The sequence below is a fragment of the Macaca fascicularis genome, chromosome 1 (assembly GCF_037993035.2).
Source record: "Macaca fascicularis isolate 582-1 chromosome 1, T2T-MFA8v1.1".
NCBI classification, from domain to species: domain Eukaryota; kingdom Metazoa; phylum Chordata; class Mammalia; order Primates; family Cercopithecidae; genus Macaca; species Macaca fascicularis.
In genome coordinates, this window is record NC_088375.1 from 80548562 (window position 1) to 80570684 (window position 22123).

General features: G+C 35.8%; 1 protein-coding gene across 11 annotated transcripts in view; it reads right to left on the reverse strand.

Moving 5' to 3' along the window:
* Positions 1–1040: 1040 nt before the first annotated feature.
* The window catches only part of TAF1A (TATA-box binding protein associated factor, RNA polymerase I subunit A), a 31561-nt gene continuing 10478 nt past the window's right edge, over positions 1041–22123 (reverse strand). For 7 of the 11 annotated variants that reach the window (XM_074036923.1, XM_074036915.1, XM_045397530.2 and 4 more), the window contains 7 exons: positions 20224–20422; positions 13337–13467; positions 12318–12476; positions 6898–6964; positions 6037–6160; positions 4230–4384; positions 1041–1507 (listed from right to left, as the gene is read on the reverse strand). In XM_074036923.1, the coding sequence (XP_073893024.1) occupies positions 1389–1507; positions 4230–4384; positions 6037–6160; positions 6898–6964; positions 12318–12476; positions 13337–13467; positions 20224–20422 (954 nt within the window). In that variant the 3' untranslated portion in view covers positions 1041–1388. Of the gene's footprint in view, positions 1508–4229; positions 4385–6036; positions 6161–6897; positions 6965–9314; positions 9368–12317; positions 12477–13336; positions 13468–20223; positions 20423–22123 lie in introns of all 11 variants that reach the window. The other 4 variants (XR_012433375.1, XR_012433378.1, XR_012433379.1 and 1 more) reach the window with 3 other exon arrangements.

A 22123-nucleotide genomic window follows, 5' to 3' on the forward strand; every position in this document is an offset into this window, starting at 1 on the left:
CTTATTCTACCAATTATCCCAACATATTATAAAGCTCAGCCCATAAACCAGGAAACTTGCTGTTGGCTTCTGGCTAGGTTTTCCCAGTGGGTTTACTGTGTGACTCAGGGATACTATTCCACTGGCGAGTTTCCTCCACTGTCCAGCTACATACCGCTGCATCCTAGTTTCCAAGAGAAAAAGGAGAGGGGACGCATGAGTTCTTTTTCTCCGAGACGGAGTCTCGCTCTGTTGCCAGGCTGGAGTGCAGTGACACTATCTCAGCTCGCTGCAGCCTCCACCTCCCAGGTTCAAGCAATTCTCCTGCCTCAGCCTCCTGAATAGCTAGGACTACAGGTGCACACCACCAAGACTAATTTTTTTTTTTTTTTGGTATTTTTAGTAGAGAAAGGGTTTCACCATGTTGGCCAGGATGGTCTCAATCTCTTGACCTCGCGATCGTAGACTGCTGTGCCAGGCACCAAAAAGCCGAGAGCCTTTTGAAGTGAGGCCAATGCCAACTGAAAAGAGCGAGCCCTCCCTACTGCTACAACCCAAATTAGTCCTCTAGAGCAAAAGGTCTCTCTCTAGCAGGAGGTTATTTTGCCCCAAACTGTCATGTCTTTATACTGAAAAAGAAGAGTTTCTTTTTTTTTTTCTTTTTGAGACAGAGTTTAGTTCTGTGGCCCAGGCAGGAGTGCAGTGGCGCGATCTTAGCTCACTGCAACCTCCGCCCAATCGATTCTCCTGCCTCAGCCTCCTGAGTAGCTGGGATTACAAGTGCCTGCCACCACGCCCAGCTAATTTTTGTATTTTTAGTAGACACAGGGTTTCACTGTGTTAGCCAGGCTGTTCTCAAACTCCTGACCTCATGATCCACCCAACTAGGCCTCCCAAAGTGCTGGGATTATAGGCGTGAGCCACCGCACCTGGCCGAGAAAGAGTGTTTTCTAAATCCTTCTCTCTTTTCAAAATTCCTCAACAGAACTCATCACCACTATATTTCTTCATGGTAGTATACCTAAAATTGATTAATTAGCATATAAAAGAATATAAATTCATTTCACAGCACCACAAGTTATAGTTTATTACACAATAGCCAGAGGCAAAGTATTTGCAAACAATAACTGCTGTAGAACTATATTCTCTAATATTTTGTCATTTCAAGAATTATTCTTTAACAAATGTAACATTTAACATTACAAAAAAGAAAACAGACAAAGTTACAAAGAGCAAAGGCAGTAATACTGTTTCTCTAGCTATAAATAATACAAAAATATAAAAATATATAAAAATAAGTTTTTTGTAGTAATATAAGCTTAATACATAACACATAACTATATAAACACATTCAATAACTATCTACTGAGCTACTTACTGTGTAGCTACTACTGTGAAATAACTAAAATTCAGTATGAGAGTCTTGGATTTACAATACTGTATTTTTTCACAGATCTCTTCATCCGCTTAATTTTCTTCCCTAAGATTTGGTGATCTTGCTTTAAAATATACCGAAAATATCTACAACCTAAAAAGTAAAGCAAAATAAAAAGTTTTAATACTCATCACATTTTCACATTTTTCAAGTATATTTCTACATTTTTAAATTTTTGCTTTAAGTTTAGCACACTAATGACTATGAAAATAGATTTATTTGTATTATCAATATGTCCTAAGCATATTCTCAGCTGTGCCCAATGAAATATATTTCTTCCTATATACAAAATGTATTTGCATTACCAATATGGCGAAAGTATATTCTCAACTGTGCCCAATGAAATATATTTCTTCCCATACACAAAGATGTTTGTAATCCATCATAATTAAAGCATAGACTTTAGCTTGTTTTCTACCCTTCCTCCTACACCCTAGTGATGGTGATAGGTATATTATATACAGTCACATATTAAATGAGCCTTCTGCAAAAGCACATTTGTACAGCTTCCTTCTCAATGTTAGCTTGTAAATCAGTCAAAGTTACATTCATAACAGTAAGAAAGTTCTCTGTAGAAAATCTTGGTGTGAAGGATTAGAATAAACAAATCATAGGTTAGAAATGGTCAAACATTATCTATTCATTCTAGCCATGTAGCGAGCAGCAAGGTGGAGACCACGTAGCTCTGACGGAGGGGCCTCATGCTCATTAGAAGTTCCACCTGCTCTTCATAGTCTTACAACACACAGGACTGTCAAGCATTTGTCAAATATTTCAGACAAATGAATCATATTTCCGTAAGAAAAACGTAAACTGGATATTGAGGATTTTTAGAGTTGGTAAATGAATAAGACCATAAATCACATAAGAAAAATTAATTTCATTACAGTTTCAGCTTGTATGCATCCATCTTACCTGAGAAAATGCAAGGACATATACTGTATCTATAGTAACCATTTTTTATTATTCCTGAAACTAGTATGCCAGAATTGCTAACATTTTTGTTTTGTTGTTTTTCCTGAGATGGGGTCTCACTATGTGACACAAACTGGTCTCAAACTCCTGGGTTCAACCAATCCTCCCACCTCAGCCTCCCAAGTAGCCAGGATTACAGGCGCACTGCATGCCACCACACCCAGCTAGTAACATTTTACTAGCTGGGAAGCAGTGGTGTCTGTAGTATCACCAAAATAATTTGTGTTTCTAAACATATCATACTACCTTAGTAAAAAACAAAATATTCTGCACACAAATTTTTGCCTGTACCTATATAGAAAGCTGGAAAGAACTTCGTTCCCACCCTAACATAGAGAAAAAGCTTTAAAAACTACAAATATTAACTCTCAAGTCCATGAGAGCTGAAGTCACAGGGCAACCAAGTAGCTTCAATCCCAACAAAGAAAGGTCCCTCCAAGGAGAAATGGGCCTGGCTTGCTTTTAGCGAGACATGGAAAGAAAGAGAGCCATCATACCCCACTCTAAGCACAAAGCAAAGGCAGACCATGCCTAGAATTTGAATCCTATAAAGTAAGGTTGGTAACCAGAGCAAGAAGCAAGCCCAACTTAACTAATGAATAGACTCACTTAACCCCACACTAACAGCCTGAGAGGAGATGTGGCTCTTGCGGGAGTAACTGATGCCTCATATTTGTAGAGCACTTTAGAAATTACAAAGCACTTTGATGCGATGTTCACATGATACTTACAACAATAAGATGGGTGTTACAATGCCCACTTCACAGAAAAGGCTCCTAAAAGTTAATTGCTTGATCTAAGTTACATAGCAAGTGAGTGAGAGAATTGGAAAATTAACCCAGATCTTTCCTTTTTTTTTTTTTTTTTTTTTTGGAGTCTCGCTCTGTCACCCAGGCAGGAGTGCAGTGGCATGTTCTTGGCTCACTGCAACCTCCACCTCCCGTAACCCAGATCCTTCTACTCTGCTCAAAGAGACCTGTTGATAATTGTGCTAGATGCCTCTCTACTCATAAAGTAGTAGAAAAATGACAATCCAAATCACCTTTCTGTTCCTTGTCATGAGTGTATCAGAGAATTTTTATTTTCTTCTTAATCAACATTTTATTACATTCACTGAGACTACTAATTCCAAAATAACAGAAACTATATTCAAAAATGAATTGGAGAATCTCTTCAGGACACCTTAAGCTCCCTAGCAACGGACTGCTTACTAGTGGTCACTGTAAGATTTATTTTCTTCGTTTCTGGACATACTCTGTGATAGTTTCATTTCGGTACTGGCCACCTTTTCAATATTTCAGTGGTAGAAAGCAGGTAAGAGTTTTACCACCCAAAATATTTCTTTTCTTTGAAGAAAAAAATCAATATTCCTTTTCTTTGAAGATAATTTTTTTCATATGCTAGTAGAAGGTATTCTTTTTCTTAAGTGGAAGAAATGTTTCGTGCTTACAAAAATAGACAAGTAAATATTGGTATAATATGAAGCTATTAAAGAACAGTGAGGTCAATAAAGAATATTTTGATACTTGAAAATATCAGTAAACTTTCTATAAAACAAGGCTAAATGGTCAATTCTTGTGAAAAGTTTGTATCATGTATCTTAATGCCCCCTAACAACACTCAAGTCAGGAGACGAAAACCATTCATAATCAATGATATGAAATCACTGCTTCTAATCTAAGCATGTGACCTGGTCCCAACTCAGGATTCACTCTTCCATTAAGCAGTTACGTCTTAAGCACCTAGTATTTTTAGGTACCACATTAGGTAAGCTCTAAATGAATTATTCCAAAATCAGCCAAAAGCTATGTCTAGATAAAACGAAAACAAAAACATGTACCTTTTCCTAACAGTAATCCAGCCACAAAAGCTTTCTCACAGGCCAAAGCTGTATCTTCCTTCCAATCACTTTTTGCCCAAAAGTAGCTGAAATGAAAGTTTGGCCACCAGTTTTTCCTGGAGTTCCACTCGTCTTGAACCCACGCAAGGTGGTTTCTGGAAAAGAAAAATGTCAAAAGAGAGGGTCAATGATGTGAACAAATCTATATTACCAGAATTTAGACTTAGAGTCTACAGAAAGATGACAAGGAAGATGTTTCCAAGCTAAATTCTGAATATGGCCAAGGCATAACACATGATTGGCAACAACAGGAAAGCAAATCCTTTTTTGTTCTCTTCTATCTCCATATCCCATTTTCCATTTCACTAAACAGACAGTTTAGCACAGTGTCTTCGAGTCTGTGCTAAGACTCAAAGCCAGACTCCTGGATTCAAATATCAGCTCTTCCATTTACTGTGTATGTGATCCTGGGCAAGTTGCTGAACCTCTCTGAGCTTCAGTGCCGTTGAGGACATTAGCAGTACTGATCTCATAAGATGTTATTAAGATTAAACTATTCCAGTAGTAGGGTACAGCAGGTCTTATATAAAGCTCTTTGCATAGTGTCTGGTACATAGTAAATATTCAGTCAACATTATCTATTACTATTACTTAAGTAAAAGCTTACTTAAAATTATATGCTGCCATGAATGACTATCCAAATTAAGATACCCTTATTATACAAATACATGAACAAATAGGTTAAACTGTTAAGTGCAGGCAATTCTATGTGTCAGTGAATAATTTATTCATTGCATATATTTAAGATATACAACATGTTTTATATACATAAACTTTTTTGTGTGGTGGGAACACCTGAACTCTACTCATAGTAAATTTCCTATACGCAATACAATATTAACTACAGTCTGTGTTGCACATTAGATCTCTATAATTTAATTGAGCAAATGCTTATTGGCACCCATGTGCCCCCTATGGTAGAACAAACAGCAGTTCAAAAAAATGAGCCTCTTTGCTTTCAAGGACCTTATAATCTAGTAGTTTATTCAGTGCTTGAGATTTAGAAAATGGTTTACAGTGAGTGTGTCAACATATGACACCAAAACCATTTTATAAACAGCACTGTCCCATCAAGACAAGTCAGATCTGAAGCCTGAAACAAGTTACAACTGATACTGAATTGCCTAACAACTCAACTGGATATAATAAATATATGAAACAATTTTGTGATATCCCTTCTTCTCACACACTAAGTAAAAATAACAGGAAATTCATTTTCCTTTACTCAAAATATGACACTAATAATATTATAATCAAAGGTACACTTTTAGATACCCAGGTCACAATGGATTTAATGAGTACTTGTTGAATGAATAGTGTATGATGATCTTGTGAGGTCCTAAAAATACTCACTGAAAAAATGATCAAACACAGGTAGGAGGAAAGGTGCTTCCCATGTGATCTTACAAGTTAATGACGCACAAATCACGAGTCATTAGCAAAGAGTGATCCCTGCTAGTCTTTATTTCCAACTGGAAAACACATACATAGTCCTTAGCAAGCAGCAGTGCTAAGCACAGGATTTATTTTGATGGCATAAAAAAAATTGATAGAATTTTTGTATGTTCCCCTTATGACTCTGTATTTCTTTGCTTCAGAAGAAAATGTACTCAGAAAACAGCTAAAGACACAGTTCAAAAAAATCCAAAAACATAAGTAAAGATCTTTAAAAATTGACAGATATTAGCTAAAATATTGGGAAATATTATTTATGATGACCTAGTAATAAATACTGTATGTTTCTTACCCCATTAAGGTCTTTTTCAGATATTTTGCCAAGTATTTCCAAGCAGTTATATTCTTAGTGCATCCGGCAAAATCTAAGACTCCAAATAATACCTCCAACCCCAGTTTATGGTGTTCTTCTTTTTCTGCAATGGTTGTAACAATTCAAGTTTACATAAGGTATTGAAATGTACAAAGCTAAAAGATACATGTATATACTTTATCAACTGTATATATACTTTACATATATGTTGTTGATAAAATACTGAATCACAAGCCTTCTGGTTAACAGTTTTTAAAAATTCATTATGCTTTTACTCCTGCAATGAATCTGAAAAACTCAGTAAAAATTCCTGCTAATGAGGTAATGGTGGTGAGTCTGATCTCAATGTGGGTTACACTCCTCTACTGAGAACATTACTTAAAGTACCTGCCCTGTTTGGGAATTTTATACATGTTATTTTATACTCAGAGAGGAACCCAGGCAGTCCTAGGACAAGTTTGGGCTTAGCCAACTTATTTCCTTCTATGGTGTGCTGAAATCTAGTAGGGATTAAAATGGAGTGAATTATATAAAATTGAGCCATTTCTCTTTTGCAAACTACTGCCTTCACCTTGTATGACAGGAGTAGGCAAACTTTTTCTATAACGGCCCAGATAGTAAATATTTTAAGCTTTGCAAGGCATACAGTCTCTGTCACAACTACACAGTTCTGTCACTATAGTGCAAAAGTAGCCGCAGGCAATACATAAACAGATGGACATCAACAGAACTTGATTTATAAAATCAGGCAAGGGGTGGATTTAGCTGATGGGCCATAGTTTCCTGGTCCCTAGTCTATAGCTTGTCTACAAAAGGTAAAAAACAAAATTTATTTATTACCTGATTTTCTAAGTAATGTATGGAATTCCAACATCAATTTATGAGATGGTACAATCTGATACAAAATCTGAAAGAAAGAACAGTCTTGTAATTTTTACATACTTGTAAAAGCATTTCTCAGATTTCAGCTTACCTTCAAAATAAAGTTTTTACTATCTAATATGCTCTCCATAAATTTATTAAGTATTTTTAAACTACCTTGCTTTTTATCTAGTTTCAATCTAAGCATAGAAAAGTATTCTCTGTAAAGCTGGGTTTTTTTTTTTTTTTTTTTTTTTTAAAGTCCCTGCTAACAAGACAGTCAGGAGAATCGAGGGAAATAGGCAGGGACTTTTTATTTGCTCCTTATATACATCTATATTGTTTACCATGCTCAACAACTTAAAGCAATTTATTTCAGAAGCCAGGACTGAAGGAAAAAAAGAAAAAAATCAATTACCACAGAGAAAATATACTTATTTACTAAACAGAAGAGATCACAGAATATTTATATAAAGCAAAAAAACTAAAAAGGCTGGGAGTTAATTTCACAGATTGTGCTCAGGAACAGTTTACTAAGGGTATATGAGTAAATATTTTAACAAACTTTCACACAATGAAAAAATTTCTCTTTTAAAAAACAGGAAGAACTATTTTTATGAATATTCAAAAAATGGAATTTAAAATAATACTGTATTTTTCATTTTAATACATTTAATTCTAGAATGAATTCATTCTGCTTACTAAAGTACTTTGACCTTACATTGAAATAATTTCCAACAAAATTAAAAGTAAATTTTGTTAATTTCTGTTAATCATTTTCAAAAAGATCAATCAAGATCAATACACCAATATCAGAGAATATTATTGAAATTCGGTTCCTATGAAAGCCACATTTGTCTCATGATTTTATAGAATTCTGTTTATGGCTCAATTCACTTTTTTTTTTTAATTGAAATATAACATGTAGCAGAAGTGTATACAAATCATGGCATCCAGTCAGTTTTCACAAAGTTAAACACTCAGGTAAACAGCACCCAGATCAAATAATAGCACATCACCAGAACGCTAGAAATCCTCCATTAGTTTTGAAAATTTCTTAGTCATGAGCCCTTCAAATGTTAGGGTTTTTAAAAAATTAGTTTGCTTGCTTTTGCCCTGTTCTATTCAGAGGTACTCCACCTCGGACTCCAATGACAAATATGTCAGATCTTTTCACCAATTCACTTGTATGCTCGTTTCTGCACCTTTCATCCTTTTTGTTCTCCATGGTTTAGCCTGGTATTTTCTGTGCAGTTCATTAATCCTCAATTTTGCTATGTTCAATCTGCTATTAAACCCATGTATTGAGATCTTAATTCCAAATACTGTATTTTTCAAAAGGAAAAACAGAATTTCTCTAAATCTATCTTGTCTTGAATATAAATGAGATAAGTATTCAACAGTTATTTTCTGTAGCATTTTTTAAAATCTTTTCAAAAACACCATTAGTGATTGATAACCTGAATGAAAGCACAGTCTTGCTTTTGTTTTAAACACAATCCTTAATATTTTTTAATATAAATGAGCCAAAAGCTATCTTAACAGAGTAAAATAAAAATAGCAACTTCAAAGGTATTGTTTAGTCCAGCCTGGGCAACATAGCAAAAGCCCGTCTCTCCAAATATACAAAAAATTAGCCAGGCATGGTGGCATGTGCCTGTAGTCCCAGCTACTCGAGAGGCTGAGGTGGCAGAATCACCTGAGCCAGGGAGGTGGAGGCTACAGTGAGCCTCACGTGTTCATGCCACCGCACTCCAGCTTGGGCAACAGAGTGAGACCCTGTTTCAAACAACAACAACAGCAAAGGATTATTTAGTAAAACAAAGCCTGGTGAAAAATTTATAAAACATAGTTTTCACATCTGAAGGTTTGATAATGCCAATTTTGATCATGAAAAGTATAAAGATAATCGGCCTTTTAAAAGAAAACAGAGATAAGAACTTTTCTCTGTCATTTCTTTAGGTTGAAAAGGACCTTTGTCTTTCATCCCTAAAATGCCATTATTAAAAACTGAACACAAAATATACAAATAATTCCTATACTTTAACAACAAAAACCAAACAACCCAATTGATAAAAGGGCAGAGGACTTGAACAGACATTTGCCAAAGATGATAAACAAATGGCCAATAAGCACATGAAAAGATACACATCACTAGACATTAGGGAAATGCAAACCAAAACCACAATCAGACACAGAGACCACTTCACACCCACTAGGATAGCGGTCCCCAACCTTTTTGGCACCAGGTACTGGTTTCGTGGAAAACAATTTTCCCACGGACCAGGGTGAGGGTCGAGGATGGTTTCAGGATTGCATTATTTATGCACTTTACGTTTACTGTGCACTTTATGTTATTACATTATAATATATAATGAAATAATTATACAACTCACCATAATGTAGAATCAGTGGGAGCCCTCGCTTTCCTGCAACTGGATGATCCCATCTGGGGGTGATGGGAGACAGTGACAGATCATCAGGCATTAAATTCTCATAAGGAGCATACAACCTAGATCCCTCGCATGTGCAGTTCACAATACGGTTCGGGCTCCTATGAGAATCTAATGCCACCGCTGATCTGACAGGAGGCAGACCTCAGGTAATGCTCACTTGCCTGCCACTCACCTTCTACTGTGTGGCCTGGTTCCTAACAGGCCACAGATACTGGTCATAATGGTCCATGACCCAGGGGTTGGGGATCCCTGTCCTAGGATATCAATGATCAAAAAAGGGGATGGAGAATAGAAGCTGTTAGCCAGGATGTGGAATTGCTGGTGGGAATGTAAAATGTGTAGCTGCTGTGGAAAACAGTTTGACAATTCCTCAAAAAGTTAAAGAATTACCATATAATCCAGCAATTTCACTCCTAAGTACACACCCAAAAGAAGTGAAAGCAGGGACTCAAACAAATACCTGTACACTAATCTTTAGAGCAGTATTATTTATAATAGCCAAACAACAAACACAACCCAAATGTCTACCAAAAAATGAATAGATAAGCAAAATGTTGTGGGTATATAAAATGGAATATTATTCAACCTTAAATAAAAATGGCCATTCTGATATATGCTACAACATGAACCTTGAAAACATCATGCTAAGTGAAATTAGCAAGACACAAAAGAACAAATGTTATATGATTCCAGTTATATGAGGTACTAAAATAATCAAATTCACAAAGATGGAAATTAACATAGAGGTTTTCAGGGGCTGGGAAGAGTGGGCAATGAGTTACTGTTTAATGAATAGTTTCTACTTGGGATAATGAAAACATTCTGGAAATAGACAGTGATGGTGGTTGCACAAAACTGAATGAATGTACTTAATGCCACTAAATTATGTGCTTTAAAAATGATCAAAATGGTAACATTTATTTTTGTATATATTTTCCCACAATTTAAAATGTTAAGCAATATTATGTACAACCACCCCATGAAACACTTAGCGACAAATTTAACAAAAGACATACACTAAAAACTACAAAACAGTTCAGAGATATTAAAAACCTAAATAAATGGAGAGACATGCCATGTTTACACTTTGGAAACCTCAATACTGTTGAGATGTCAATTCTCTCAAACTGATCTATAGATTCAAAATCTCAGCAAGACCTTTTTGTAGCAACAGATAAATTGATTATACAATATACATGGAAAGTTAAAGAACCTAGAAAAGCCAAAAGCAATTTTGAAAAAGAACAAATTTGTATGACTTTCATGATATGATTCCAAGACTTGCTACAGAGCTACAGTAATCATGTTAAGGCCATATGAGATATTTCTACACACTCACTAGAATGGCAATAATTCAAATTTAAAAGACCTACAATACCAACTACTGGCAAGGATGTGAAGAAACTGAATTTTCATATATCGATGTGGAAATATACATCACTAGAACACAACAGACTTCATATACAGCCTACTGGTTTTCAACAAAGTTCCAAAGGTACTAAATGGAGAAAGGAGAGTCTTCAATATAATGCTGGAACAACCATATGGGAAAAAATAAACCTTGATCTTTGCCGCACACTATCCACAAAAAAATAGCTAAAAATCTACCATGACCTAAACATAAAACTATATAACACATCTAGAAAAAAAAAAAAAAAAGAAGAGAGTCTTCATTATCTTGAGATAGGCAAAGATTTCTTAGACAAAAAGCACTAACCATAAAAGAAAAAAAATGTATAAACTGAACATCAAAATTAGAAGTTTCTACTCTTTGAAAGATACTATTAAGGAAACCAAAAGGCAAGGCACAGAGAGAAAATATTCATAATTCATATTCTTCACAAAGAACTTATATCCAGATTATATAAAAATTTCCAAATCAGTAAGAAGACAATTGATCCCCCCAAAAATAGACTAAGTAGTTGAACACTTGACAAAAGAAGATATAGGAATGGCCAATAGACATATTAAAAGATGCTCGACATCATCAGTCATTAGGGAAATACAATTTAATGCCACGTGAGACACCACTATATACACCCACAAGAGGCTATTATTCAAAAGACCTCCAATACCAAGTGTTGGCACAGATGTGAAGAAACTGAATTTTCATATTGATGTGTGAATGTCAATGGTACAGTCACTTCAGAAAACAGTTGGGCAGTTTCTTAAGAAGTTAGGCACATACTTTCCTTACTACTCTTAGGCAGCAACTCCTCTCTCAGGTAGCTACCCAAGAAACATGAAAATATATGTGTATACACAATCTTGTACATGAATTTTCTCAGCAGTATCATTCACAATAGCCAAAAAGTAAAAAATTACTCAAACGTCCATCAAGTGAATGTATAAAAATGAAATACTATTCAGCAATAACAAATTACTAATATACACAATAACATGGATGCATCTCAAATATGTTATGCTGAGCAAGAGAAGCCATATTAAAATGACTACATAAGAGTCCATTTATATGAAATTCTAGAAGAGATAAAAATTAATCTATAGTGATAATAAGCATATGAGTGATTGTCTGGGGCCATGGGTATGGGGCAAAGGGAAATGAAAGGCATTCTGGAGTGACAGAAATGTTCTCTTATCTTGATTAGAATGGTGGTTCATGAATGTAATGCATCTAAGCATATACTTAAAATAAGTGTGTTTACTCTCTGAAAATTAAATTTCAATAAAGTTGATTTTCAAAAAATATCAGTGCGAACAAGACTTCTGATCCTCTCTCCTCAGTCTCACCCAGGCAGCAGGGGATAGTGTGAATGATACATACATGGAGATGGCAGCTGGAGCGAACTTTCTGTTTATCTCAGTGTACTGTACATTATTGTCATTTTCTGTGGATGCTATAAAAGTTAGAAAGCAATGGCCTAAGAATGTTTTAATGTAGATTCCCAACCCTGTTCAAACATTGAGATAAAAATTCTATACCTTAAGCACACTTATCATTTTTGATCTTGGTGCCTTCTGTCTCTTTAGAAAGTTGTATAAGTAGATATGGGCATTTGGATTTGATGGAAACTTTTCATCATATGCATAATTAGTGAGTACCTCTTGGGCTCCATCTCGATCCCCATAGAATTCCAGCATCTATATAAAATAAATCATAATACCTTAGCTGAATTCTGTAAGACAGCTGTACGAAAGATAATACACAGCATAAGTTTACTGATGGGTATTTTTTAAAAATCACAAAACTGACAGGGTTCCCATTTTTTCCCTATATTTTGTTACCACTAATAAAAAATGCAGCCACCTCAACATAAATTCTCTTCCTATAAAAAATAAGAGTCCTCAAAGCAGGGAACACTAATGCTTGAAAATGTGATGCAACTAACCTCAGTGCCCTACATCACTGCAGCCACAAAAGGAGTGCACAAGAATTGTAGTTGCTTTCATTCTGTTCCCATCCTTACACAGGAATTTCCAGGTTATGATTTTGGAGATTATCTTCTGACAACACAATTATCAATTCGCCACTCAATAACTTTCACAAAGCAAATTATTTATTATTCCTAGTGCCTAGCACCAAGGCCCTCAGTCCTTTTACGACGACTCTGGGATGACAGGACATTCTTACGAACTTCCAAAAAGTCATCATTCTTTATCTCATATATTATGACCCACTTTTTCAGATTTTTGTCCTGTTTCCTTCTATATCCCACCAAATCATAAAATATCTTACTGTGTTTCTTTTAAACTCAACAAGAATAAGATTGAATTAACATTTACAACTATACTGCTATTTATTTTATAGATACTTGGCCATGATGGGTTATACAGTGGTGAAAATAAACAAATTCAGACCAAAAACGAGACATAATATTTTTGTTTCCTTTTAAATAATTTTTTCCATTAGTTTCTTTCTGATCAATAAAGATTAGGCATGGAGTCTTTGTAAAGGCTTTTGACAAAATAAAACCAATACATTTTATGAAAATTCTACTTACTTCTACATAACTCTTCACAAAAGGGTCCCAAACTCCAGGAATTTTAATCAATGCAGAAATATTTGCAGATGTCTTCCAGCTGTGGTTGAACACATCCTGGGCTACTGCGTTGTAAGCATAATCATCCTTATCTGCCCAAAGATAAAAGGTTTTTTAACATTCATTAAATATTGAGGACTTCTATTAAAGTAGTAATTTAAAAAGCTACCCGCGAGAAAAACTCAGCTCCTGATAGCTACAACGGTAAATTTCAACAAATATTTAAAGGAAAATACTAATTCTTCACAAATTCTCCCAAAAAAGGACAGAAGAGAATACTTCCTAACTTATTCTAAGCCAGTATTACCATGATACCAAAACCAAACAAAGACAACACAATAAAACTACAGATCAGTGTCTCTTATGAATATAGCTGCAAAAATATTTAACAAAATATTAGCAAACTGAGTCCAGCAACATATAAAAAGCATTATACATCATGTCCAAGTGGGATCTATACTAGGAATGCAAGGTTGGCTTAACATCTGAAAATCAATTAATGCAAATAATAAAATAGAGATCTATTGATCTAAACCAAATCAAAAGAATACAGGACCAAAACCACAAGATAATCACAATAGATGCAGACAAAGCATCTGAAAAAACACAATAACCCTTCATGACAAAAACACTCAACAATGTAGGAATAGAAGGAACTTCCTCAATCTGATAAAGGGCATCTATGAAAAACTCATAGCTAACACTGAACTGAATGATAAAAGATTGCATGCTTTCCCCCTAAAATCAGGAATAAGACAATAAGTCTTTTCTCACTACTTTTGTTCATTATATTGGTGGTTCTAGCCAGGACAATTAAGTAAGAACATAACAAAAAGATATCCAAGATTGGAAAGGAAGAAGTAAAACTATCTCTATTTGTAGATGACATGATCTTGTACATAGAAAAATCCTAAGAATCCACTAAAAATTTACTGAACTAATAAATGAGTTCACAAAGGTTGCAGAGTACAAGATCGATACACAATAATCAACTGTGTCTATACACTTCCAATGAACAATCAGAAGATAAAATTAGGAAAACAATGCCATTTGCAAAAGCATCAAAAGTAACAAAATGGGTATAAATTTTACAAAAGAGATGCAAAATTTTACTCTGAAAAGTGATACTGTTGAAAAAAATTTTTAAAGACCTAAATGAATGAAACGACACTCTATGTTCAGTTGAAAGACTTACTATTGTCAAATTGATCTACAGATACATGTAATTCTTACCAAAAACTCAGTTGGCCTTTTTGCATAAGTTGAGAGGCTGATTCTATAATTCATATGAAAATGCAAGGAACCAAAGAAGAACAAAAAAGACAGAGTTGGGGAATGTACTCTATGATTACGGCCAGACATGGTGGCTCATGGCTATAATCCCAGCACTTTGGGAGGCCGATGTGGGTGGATCACCTGAGGTCAGGAGTTCGAGACCAGCCTGACCAACATGGTGAAACCCTGTCTCTACTAAAAATACAAAAAAATTAGCTGGGCATGGTGGCGCACGCCTGTAGTCCCATCTACTTGGGAGGCTGAGGCACAAGAATCGCTTGAACCTGGAAGACACAGATTGCAGTGAGCTGAGATCATGCCACTGCACTCCAGCGTGGGCGACATAATAAGACTTGGTCTCAGAAAAAAAAAAAAAAATTTACTAAGAAGCTGTAGTAATCACGACTGTATGATATGGGTACAAGGAGAGACATATGTAGATGAATGGAAGATTCAGAGTCCAGAAATAAACCTCCACATTTATAGGTAACTAATTTTCTTTTGTGTATGTTTAAGACAGGGCCTCACTGTCTCCCAGGCTGGACTGCAGTGGCATGATTTCAGCTCACTGCAGTCTCACGCTACCTCCTGGGCTCAAGTAAACCTCTCACCTCAGTCACCCAAGTAGCCAGGACTACAGGCACATGCCACCACACTCAGCTATTTTTGTATTTTTTGTAGAAATGCAGTTTCACCATGTTGCCCAGGCTGGTTTCAAACTCCTGAGGGCTCATGCAATCTACCTGTCTTGGCCTCCCAAAGTGCTAGGATTACAGGCATGGCCACTACTCCCAGCTGCTAACTAATTTTCAATAAGGGTGCCAAGACAATTCAGTGGGAAAATAATAGACTTTTCAATAAATGCTACAACAACTGGATATCCACATACAAAATAATGAAGTTGGGCCCCTACCCACTTCATAAAAATTAACTCAAAATAAATCAAAGGCCAAAATATAAGAACTAAAACTTTAAAACTCTCAGAAGAAGTAAAAATCTTTGTGACCTTAGAGTAGGCAATAGCTTCTTAGATGTGATACCAAAACTACAAGCAACAAAAGAAAAAACAGTTAAATTAAACCTCATCAAATGAAATACTTTTATGCTTCAAAGGACACCATCAAGATAGTGAAAAGAAGGCCAGGCACAGTGGCTCAAGCCTGTAATTCCAACACTTTGGGAGGCCGAGGTAGGCAGATCACTTGAGGTTAGAGGTTCGAAACCAGCCTGGCCAACATGGTGAAACCCCATCTCTACTAAAAATACAAAAATTAGCCAGGCGTGGTGGCAGGCACCTGTAATCCCACCTACTCAGGAAGCTTGAGGCAGGAGAATCACTTGAACCTGGGAGCCAGAGGTTGCAGTGAGCTGAGATTGCACCACTGCACTCCAGCCTGGGTGACAGAGTGAGACTCTGTCTCAAAAAATAATAATAGTAAAATAAAATAAAAAGATAGTGAAAACCCACAGAAAAGGTGAAAATATTTCCAAGTCATGAATCTGATATATCTGAGAAGAGAATTCTGTCTAGAACAACTAAAGAACTCTTACAACAACTCAATAATCTAAAAGCAGGTAACTCAATTAAAATATGAGCAAAAGATCTGAAAAAAATTTCTCCAAAAATGACATACAAATGGCCCATAAGCACATGAAAAGATGCTCAACATCATTAATCCCCAGGAAAATGCAAATAAAAACTACAAGATGCCACTTCACACCCACCAGGATGACTATAACGGAAAAGACAGATAATGGCAAGTGTTGGTGAGGATGTGGAGAAATTTGCACCCTCATACACTGCTATTGGGGATGTAAAACAGTGCAGTTGCTTTGGAAAACAGTCCAGTGGTTCTTAAAAAGGATAAACTTAAGAGTTACATGACCCAGCAATTTCCCTCTTAGGTATATACCCAAAAGAAATAAAAACACATGTCCATACAAAAACTTGTACATAAATGTTCACAGCAATGTTATTCGAAATAGCCAAAAGTAGAAACAATCTAATTGCTCATCAACTGATGAATGAACCTAAGATGTGGTATCCACAATGGAATTCTATTCAATAATAGAAATGAAGTACCATTACATGCTATAACATTAAAAACATGCTTTCTTTGTCAAAATTTTCTGTTAGGGAAAAAAAACCAAAAACATATTATGCTAAGTAAAAGACCACATACTGTATGATTCCATTTGTATGAAATGTCCAGAATAGGCAAATCTCTAGAGGCAGAAAGCAGATTAGTGGTTGCCTAGGACTGGAGGGGTGGGGAGAAATGGAGAGTACAGGGTTTCTTTTTAGGGTCATGAAAATATTCTAAAATTGTAGTGATGGTTACAACTCTATGAATATACTAAAAACCACTGAGTTGTATATTTTAAGTGGGTGAATCTGTGTAGTATGTGAATTATATCTTAATTCTCAATAAAGCTATAGAGAAAAAAAACCATGGGAGATCACTATACTCAACAAACTGGCTGATATGAAAACTCTGACAATAGCAAATGCTGAGGAGAATACAAACAAAAGAAAACTCTAACCAGATTGTCAGTAAAGTACAAATTGGTAACCTCTTTGGAAAGAGTTTAGTATATTATGTACTAAAGTTAAAGATGCACAAAACATATTCTATGACAATTCTACTCCTAGAAATGCATACTTATGTGCACCGGTATACAGAAATTAATAGGGGTTAATTTCAAAGCAGAATTGTAATAGCCCAAAATAATAACCTAAATGGCCATCAGTAATAGAAGGAATAGTGTGACTATCATAAAATAAAATATTTTATAACCATAAAAATGAAAAAATTAGAGCTATATCCAATAATATGTATTACCTTAAAACTGATTTTGAACAAAATATGCAAGGCCTAAAAGAACATATACAGTATGACTCCAAATACGGCATTCAGATATAGGCAAAGCTAAACCACATTGTTTACAAATGTATACATGAGTGGAAAGAGTATAAAAAAAACAAGGGAGTGACTACCGTAAGTCAGGACAGGGATTTTCTTGAGAGAGAATGGGAGGAAATGTGGTCAGGAAGGCACACAGGGAGAACTTCCAGGTTAGGGTGACAGTATTTTGTGTTCCTTAATCTGGGGGGTGGTTATGTGAATGTTCATTTTAAATTTATTCATTATATCTCACATTTGTTTTATATGCTTTTTCTGTATCTATTTCTCAATCTTAAAGATTTACAAGGAAAGTTACTCAAGTCTTTCAAAAATAGCTATTAGAAGCACAAGATACTGCAAACCAGAGGCACTGGTATCTTTTTCCCAGTAGATCGATTAAATACATAGCAATATGAACTTAGAAATGAGGTGACAGGAAAGTAGGTAAGACATGATATGGAAAAAATTTTTTTTAAAAAAGGGCTGGGCATGGTGGTTCACGCCTGTAATCCCAGCAGTTTGGAAGGCCGAGGTAGGAGGATGCTTGAGCCCAGGGGCTCAAGATCAGCCTGGCCAACACAGTAAGACCCCATCTTTAAAAAAAAAAATTAGTCAGGCATGATGGTGCACACCTGTAGTTCCAGGTCCTTGGGAGGCTGAAGTGGGAGGATCACTTGAGCCCAGGAGGTCGAGGCTGCAATGAGCTGTGATCACACCACTGCACTCCAGCCTGGGTGACAGAAAGACTCTGTCTCAAAGAGAAAGGGGCAGATCCCTGTGTATAAATCGTGTTTGAATTTATTATAGAAGGAGGTTCCTAGTCACTAAGTGCATCAACCCCAACCAAGACAGAGCCACACATATCAGCAAGAAAGTCCCAAGCTGACTCCAAATACAAGCTCACATGGTAAGTGCCTATGAGTTTCGTTATGAAGAACTAGTCCTAACTTTTTTTCTCGTTAAATAGACATTTGAGGTGAATGATCATCTAAGACCTCTAGGTATTATCCCATCATCATCTATTGTTGCTACATAACTGTCAGCTATGGAAAGGTACTGAATCATCTATCCACAGAAGTAACATTACAAATGGGATGTTCCAACAGCTTTAATCATCAAATATTTGCTTGGGTTTTACCTAACCATGTGTAAGAAGAAAAGTAAATATTGACTTTAAAACTAACCTAATCAATGAGTAAGCTCTTTTGAAAAAGAAGTATTACACCAGAAAATATGACAAGACTAACAAAAGAAATAGAGGAATATGACATCAAAGACTGACTAGTCTAAATGGGAAGACATCTACACTAATAAAATACACCTGAAAAACCTTAGCACAATTAGAAAGCAAGAGATGAATAGCCAAATGATTCAGGCTGAACATGCAGCTGATATATTAAGTTTAAGGTGTAAGAATGAGGGGTTGAGACAGCAATCCAATGAGTCTTGAAGAGTAGAGAGCATTCTAGATGAGGAGACTCTACAAAGACCTCACAAGATTATTGTGATGAAGACAGCATTTCAGAGTATCTTGAAAGAAGAGGAAAGGGAGTCGAAGTTAGTGAAACTACCTGCCCAGAGACCAAGGAGATACCACTTATCACATAAGGAAATACTGCTTACTTAGTCCTAGTATTTAGGACTAAGCAGTCTTACTTACTTAGGACTAAGATATGGAGGAGAATGAAAACAGAAGGGGTTAATCCTAGAGAGACTATGGAGAAACTATACAAGGAAGCAATTTGCAAAGAATCACACAGCTCCAATGAATGCAAATCTGGGCATAAATGAAGATGATAACAGCACTGAAGGTTAAGAGAAGGGAAATCAGTTTGAGAACTGAATGGTCAACTTCTGGTATAGTCAATAAATCAAGAAATTGTCCATTATAACCTTTATACAAAACTGAAATGACCATTTTGACGTATTCTTTAAACATATTATTCTGAGAAATAACATAATAATATTACAAAATAAATTAAACTCCATTCTAGGCACACAGGAAGAAATGTTTATTATATGTAATAATGACTGCTAAAGAAAACCTATAGCCTTTCTTAGAAATTGGCAAAGACTTTCTTCTTGACCAAACTCCAGCCAGGCTCCTCTAAGCTCTCTTCTGAACTAGGCCTCAAACTTGGCCAATAAAAACTTGAACAGACAGTAACATAGTTTCTAACAGCTCAAGGCCATATCCCCAGGATTACCCCAGCCAGCCCCTCTTGAAATGCATGCCTGGGAAAACTCCAGAAAAATTTACTGGTGGTTCTGCCTTCTGCTTTTTAGCCTCCCCACCCCCACCCCTTACAACCCCAAGTCACCTCCACAGAAACTGGAATGGAGCTTAGCTCTTCCTCCTGTCAGTAGTTACTGAATCAAACCTGTCTTCACTGCTCTAATGTCTGGCTGTGTTTATCCTTGTCTAAACCACATTCAAAACAGCAACGAACCTAAAATAATCATGAACTTAATTATGAACCATCTAATTTGTGACTGAAGCCTTTTATATATCAGAAGTATTATAAAGGATCAAGAATTTTAAATCCATAAAAAGTCTGTTCACCGTAATATCTGGATGAAGTCAATAGGGAAATTACTAGATTACTCCTTAAGATCCCTCTGCCCCTCAGTCTCATCACAAGAAAAAGTTTACCTGTATTTACTTACCAAGCTTTGACAATTCCATCTTCTTTTTAGACCAGGTGTAATACTGTAAAAGCCCTTTATAGGCCTGAATAAGGTTGATTAATATTCCCCGGGAAGATGTGTTTTCACCATGTCTCCATGTCTCTGCCTCACTCAGATTTCTCTTAGCATCTTTAAGCATTCCATGATGCAGAAGGTATAATGCATGTTGTAAGGAGATCTGCAAAAATAATAAGGGCACACTGCCATTTAAGCCATTTGATAACCATTAGTCAAAAAGCTCAGTAAATATATAATACATGCTGGGCTAAGACCTTGGTAGAATACAAATAACCTGACATTGAAAATTTTGATGTTGGGGACAATCTGGCAAAGAAGTAAGACATAGGAAACAATTAACACTATGCAAATATGAGCTAAATTATGTAAACTTACAAACAAAAGACAGTGTGATATACTGAGGAAAAAAGAGGCTTTGAAGATGGAGTGTCTTGGTTAATACACCACTTAAAAACTAAATAAACCTGGGTAAATTATTCACCCTTCGTGAGTCTCATTTGTTTTACGGGAACATTATTGCCCCTTCAGAAGGGTGTTTTCAAGATTAAATGAGATAATACTTGCAAACCACCTAATAGTTTGGCTCATAGCAGACATTCAATAAATATTACTATTTTATACATGCTATATAAGCTTAGAGAAAATATGTTAATAAGGAATGTTGAAGAATGACTTCAGCTCAGATGGGAAGGAAAGTGTATCCCTGATACAGGAGAAGCAGGAAGAATAATTATACAAAGAATGAGTATTACAAGAAGGGAAGACATTAAAGAGGAGAATAATTAGAACTACAATTAATCATATGGGTAGAGCCAAAGTACTGCAATAATTTGTCAACTGGCCTCTCCATTCCTGCCTCCCTACAATTCATCTTTCAAGTGGCTACCAAAGAAATCTCATCTTGTTAGTTATTTGCATAAACTCCTTCAATGGCTCCCACTGACTACAGAATTAAAATCCAAGTTCCTAGGGTGCAGCACACAGCGCCCAGCCTACTTCCTCCGACTTCTACCCAAATGATTTTTAGAGTAACTAAACTATTGGATGTAGGGCTTCTGAACTCTTTATAACCCCTGCCACACAGGGCTGCTTTCCCCTAATCTGCCTAGTGAACAACCAACAGCTTTTTCAAACTTATCTCAAGTATCACTTTCATTCTTTTCCTGATTCCCCTACCCATTAAATCCTAACCCTCTCTAGTTCCAGAGAACTGGCCATTTTCTCCTTTATCTTCTCACTATATGTTACATTTCTACTATGGTAGCCATAACACTTAATGCCATTTACATGATCTTCCTCTACTATTGAGAACCATGTCTAGAACAATACCTGGTAAGCGGCAATAAGTGTTTTTAAAATTATTAACAACAAAAAAAGTTTTCTTATCTATCCTAATTATCACTCTCAGACTCTTATTGAGAAATGAGGTTCCCTTTCAGTTTCTTTACTTCAACTGAGGAGATTCTAGGAGCCAAAAGGGACCTAACCAACAGTTTAAACTTCACACTCTCCCCACAATCAAATGGCTATCCAGTTTAGACCTGAAAAAACAGATGCACAGCACACATCAGGGTAGGCCATTCCCATTTCCAATTGTTTAGTTAGAAAGCTTTTCTTAAGTAGAACTGTAAACTGCCTCCATTTAATTTCCACTCACAGTATATCTGGTCTACCAGAGAACAAAACCATAAGAGCACCTGGCACATAAAGTAGACACTCAAAACATTTTTTTAAAGCAAAGCATTTACAAACTTGTATTGAAAAAGTGCCCTTTGAGACAAAAACAGAGAGAGGGAGATACAGTATTTTGAAAATATCTCAATCTTTTTCAGTAAGACTTTTACAAAAGAATATATGAATT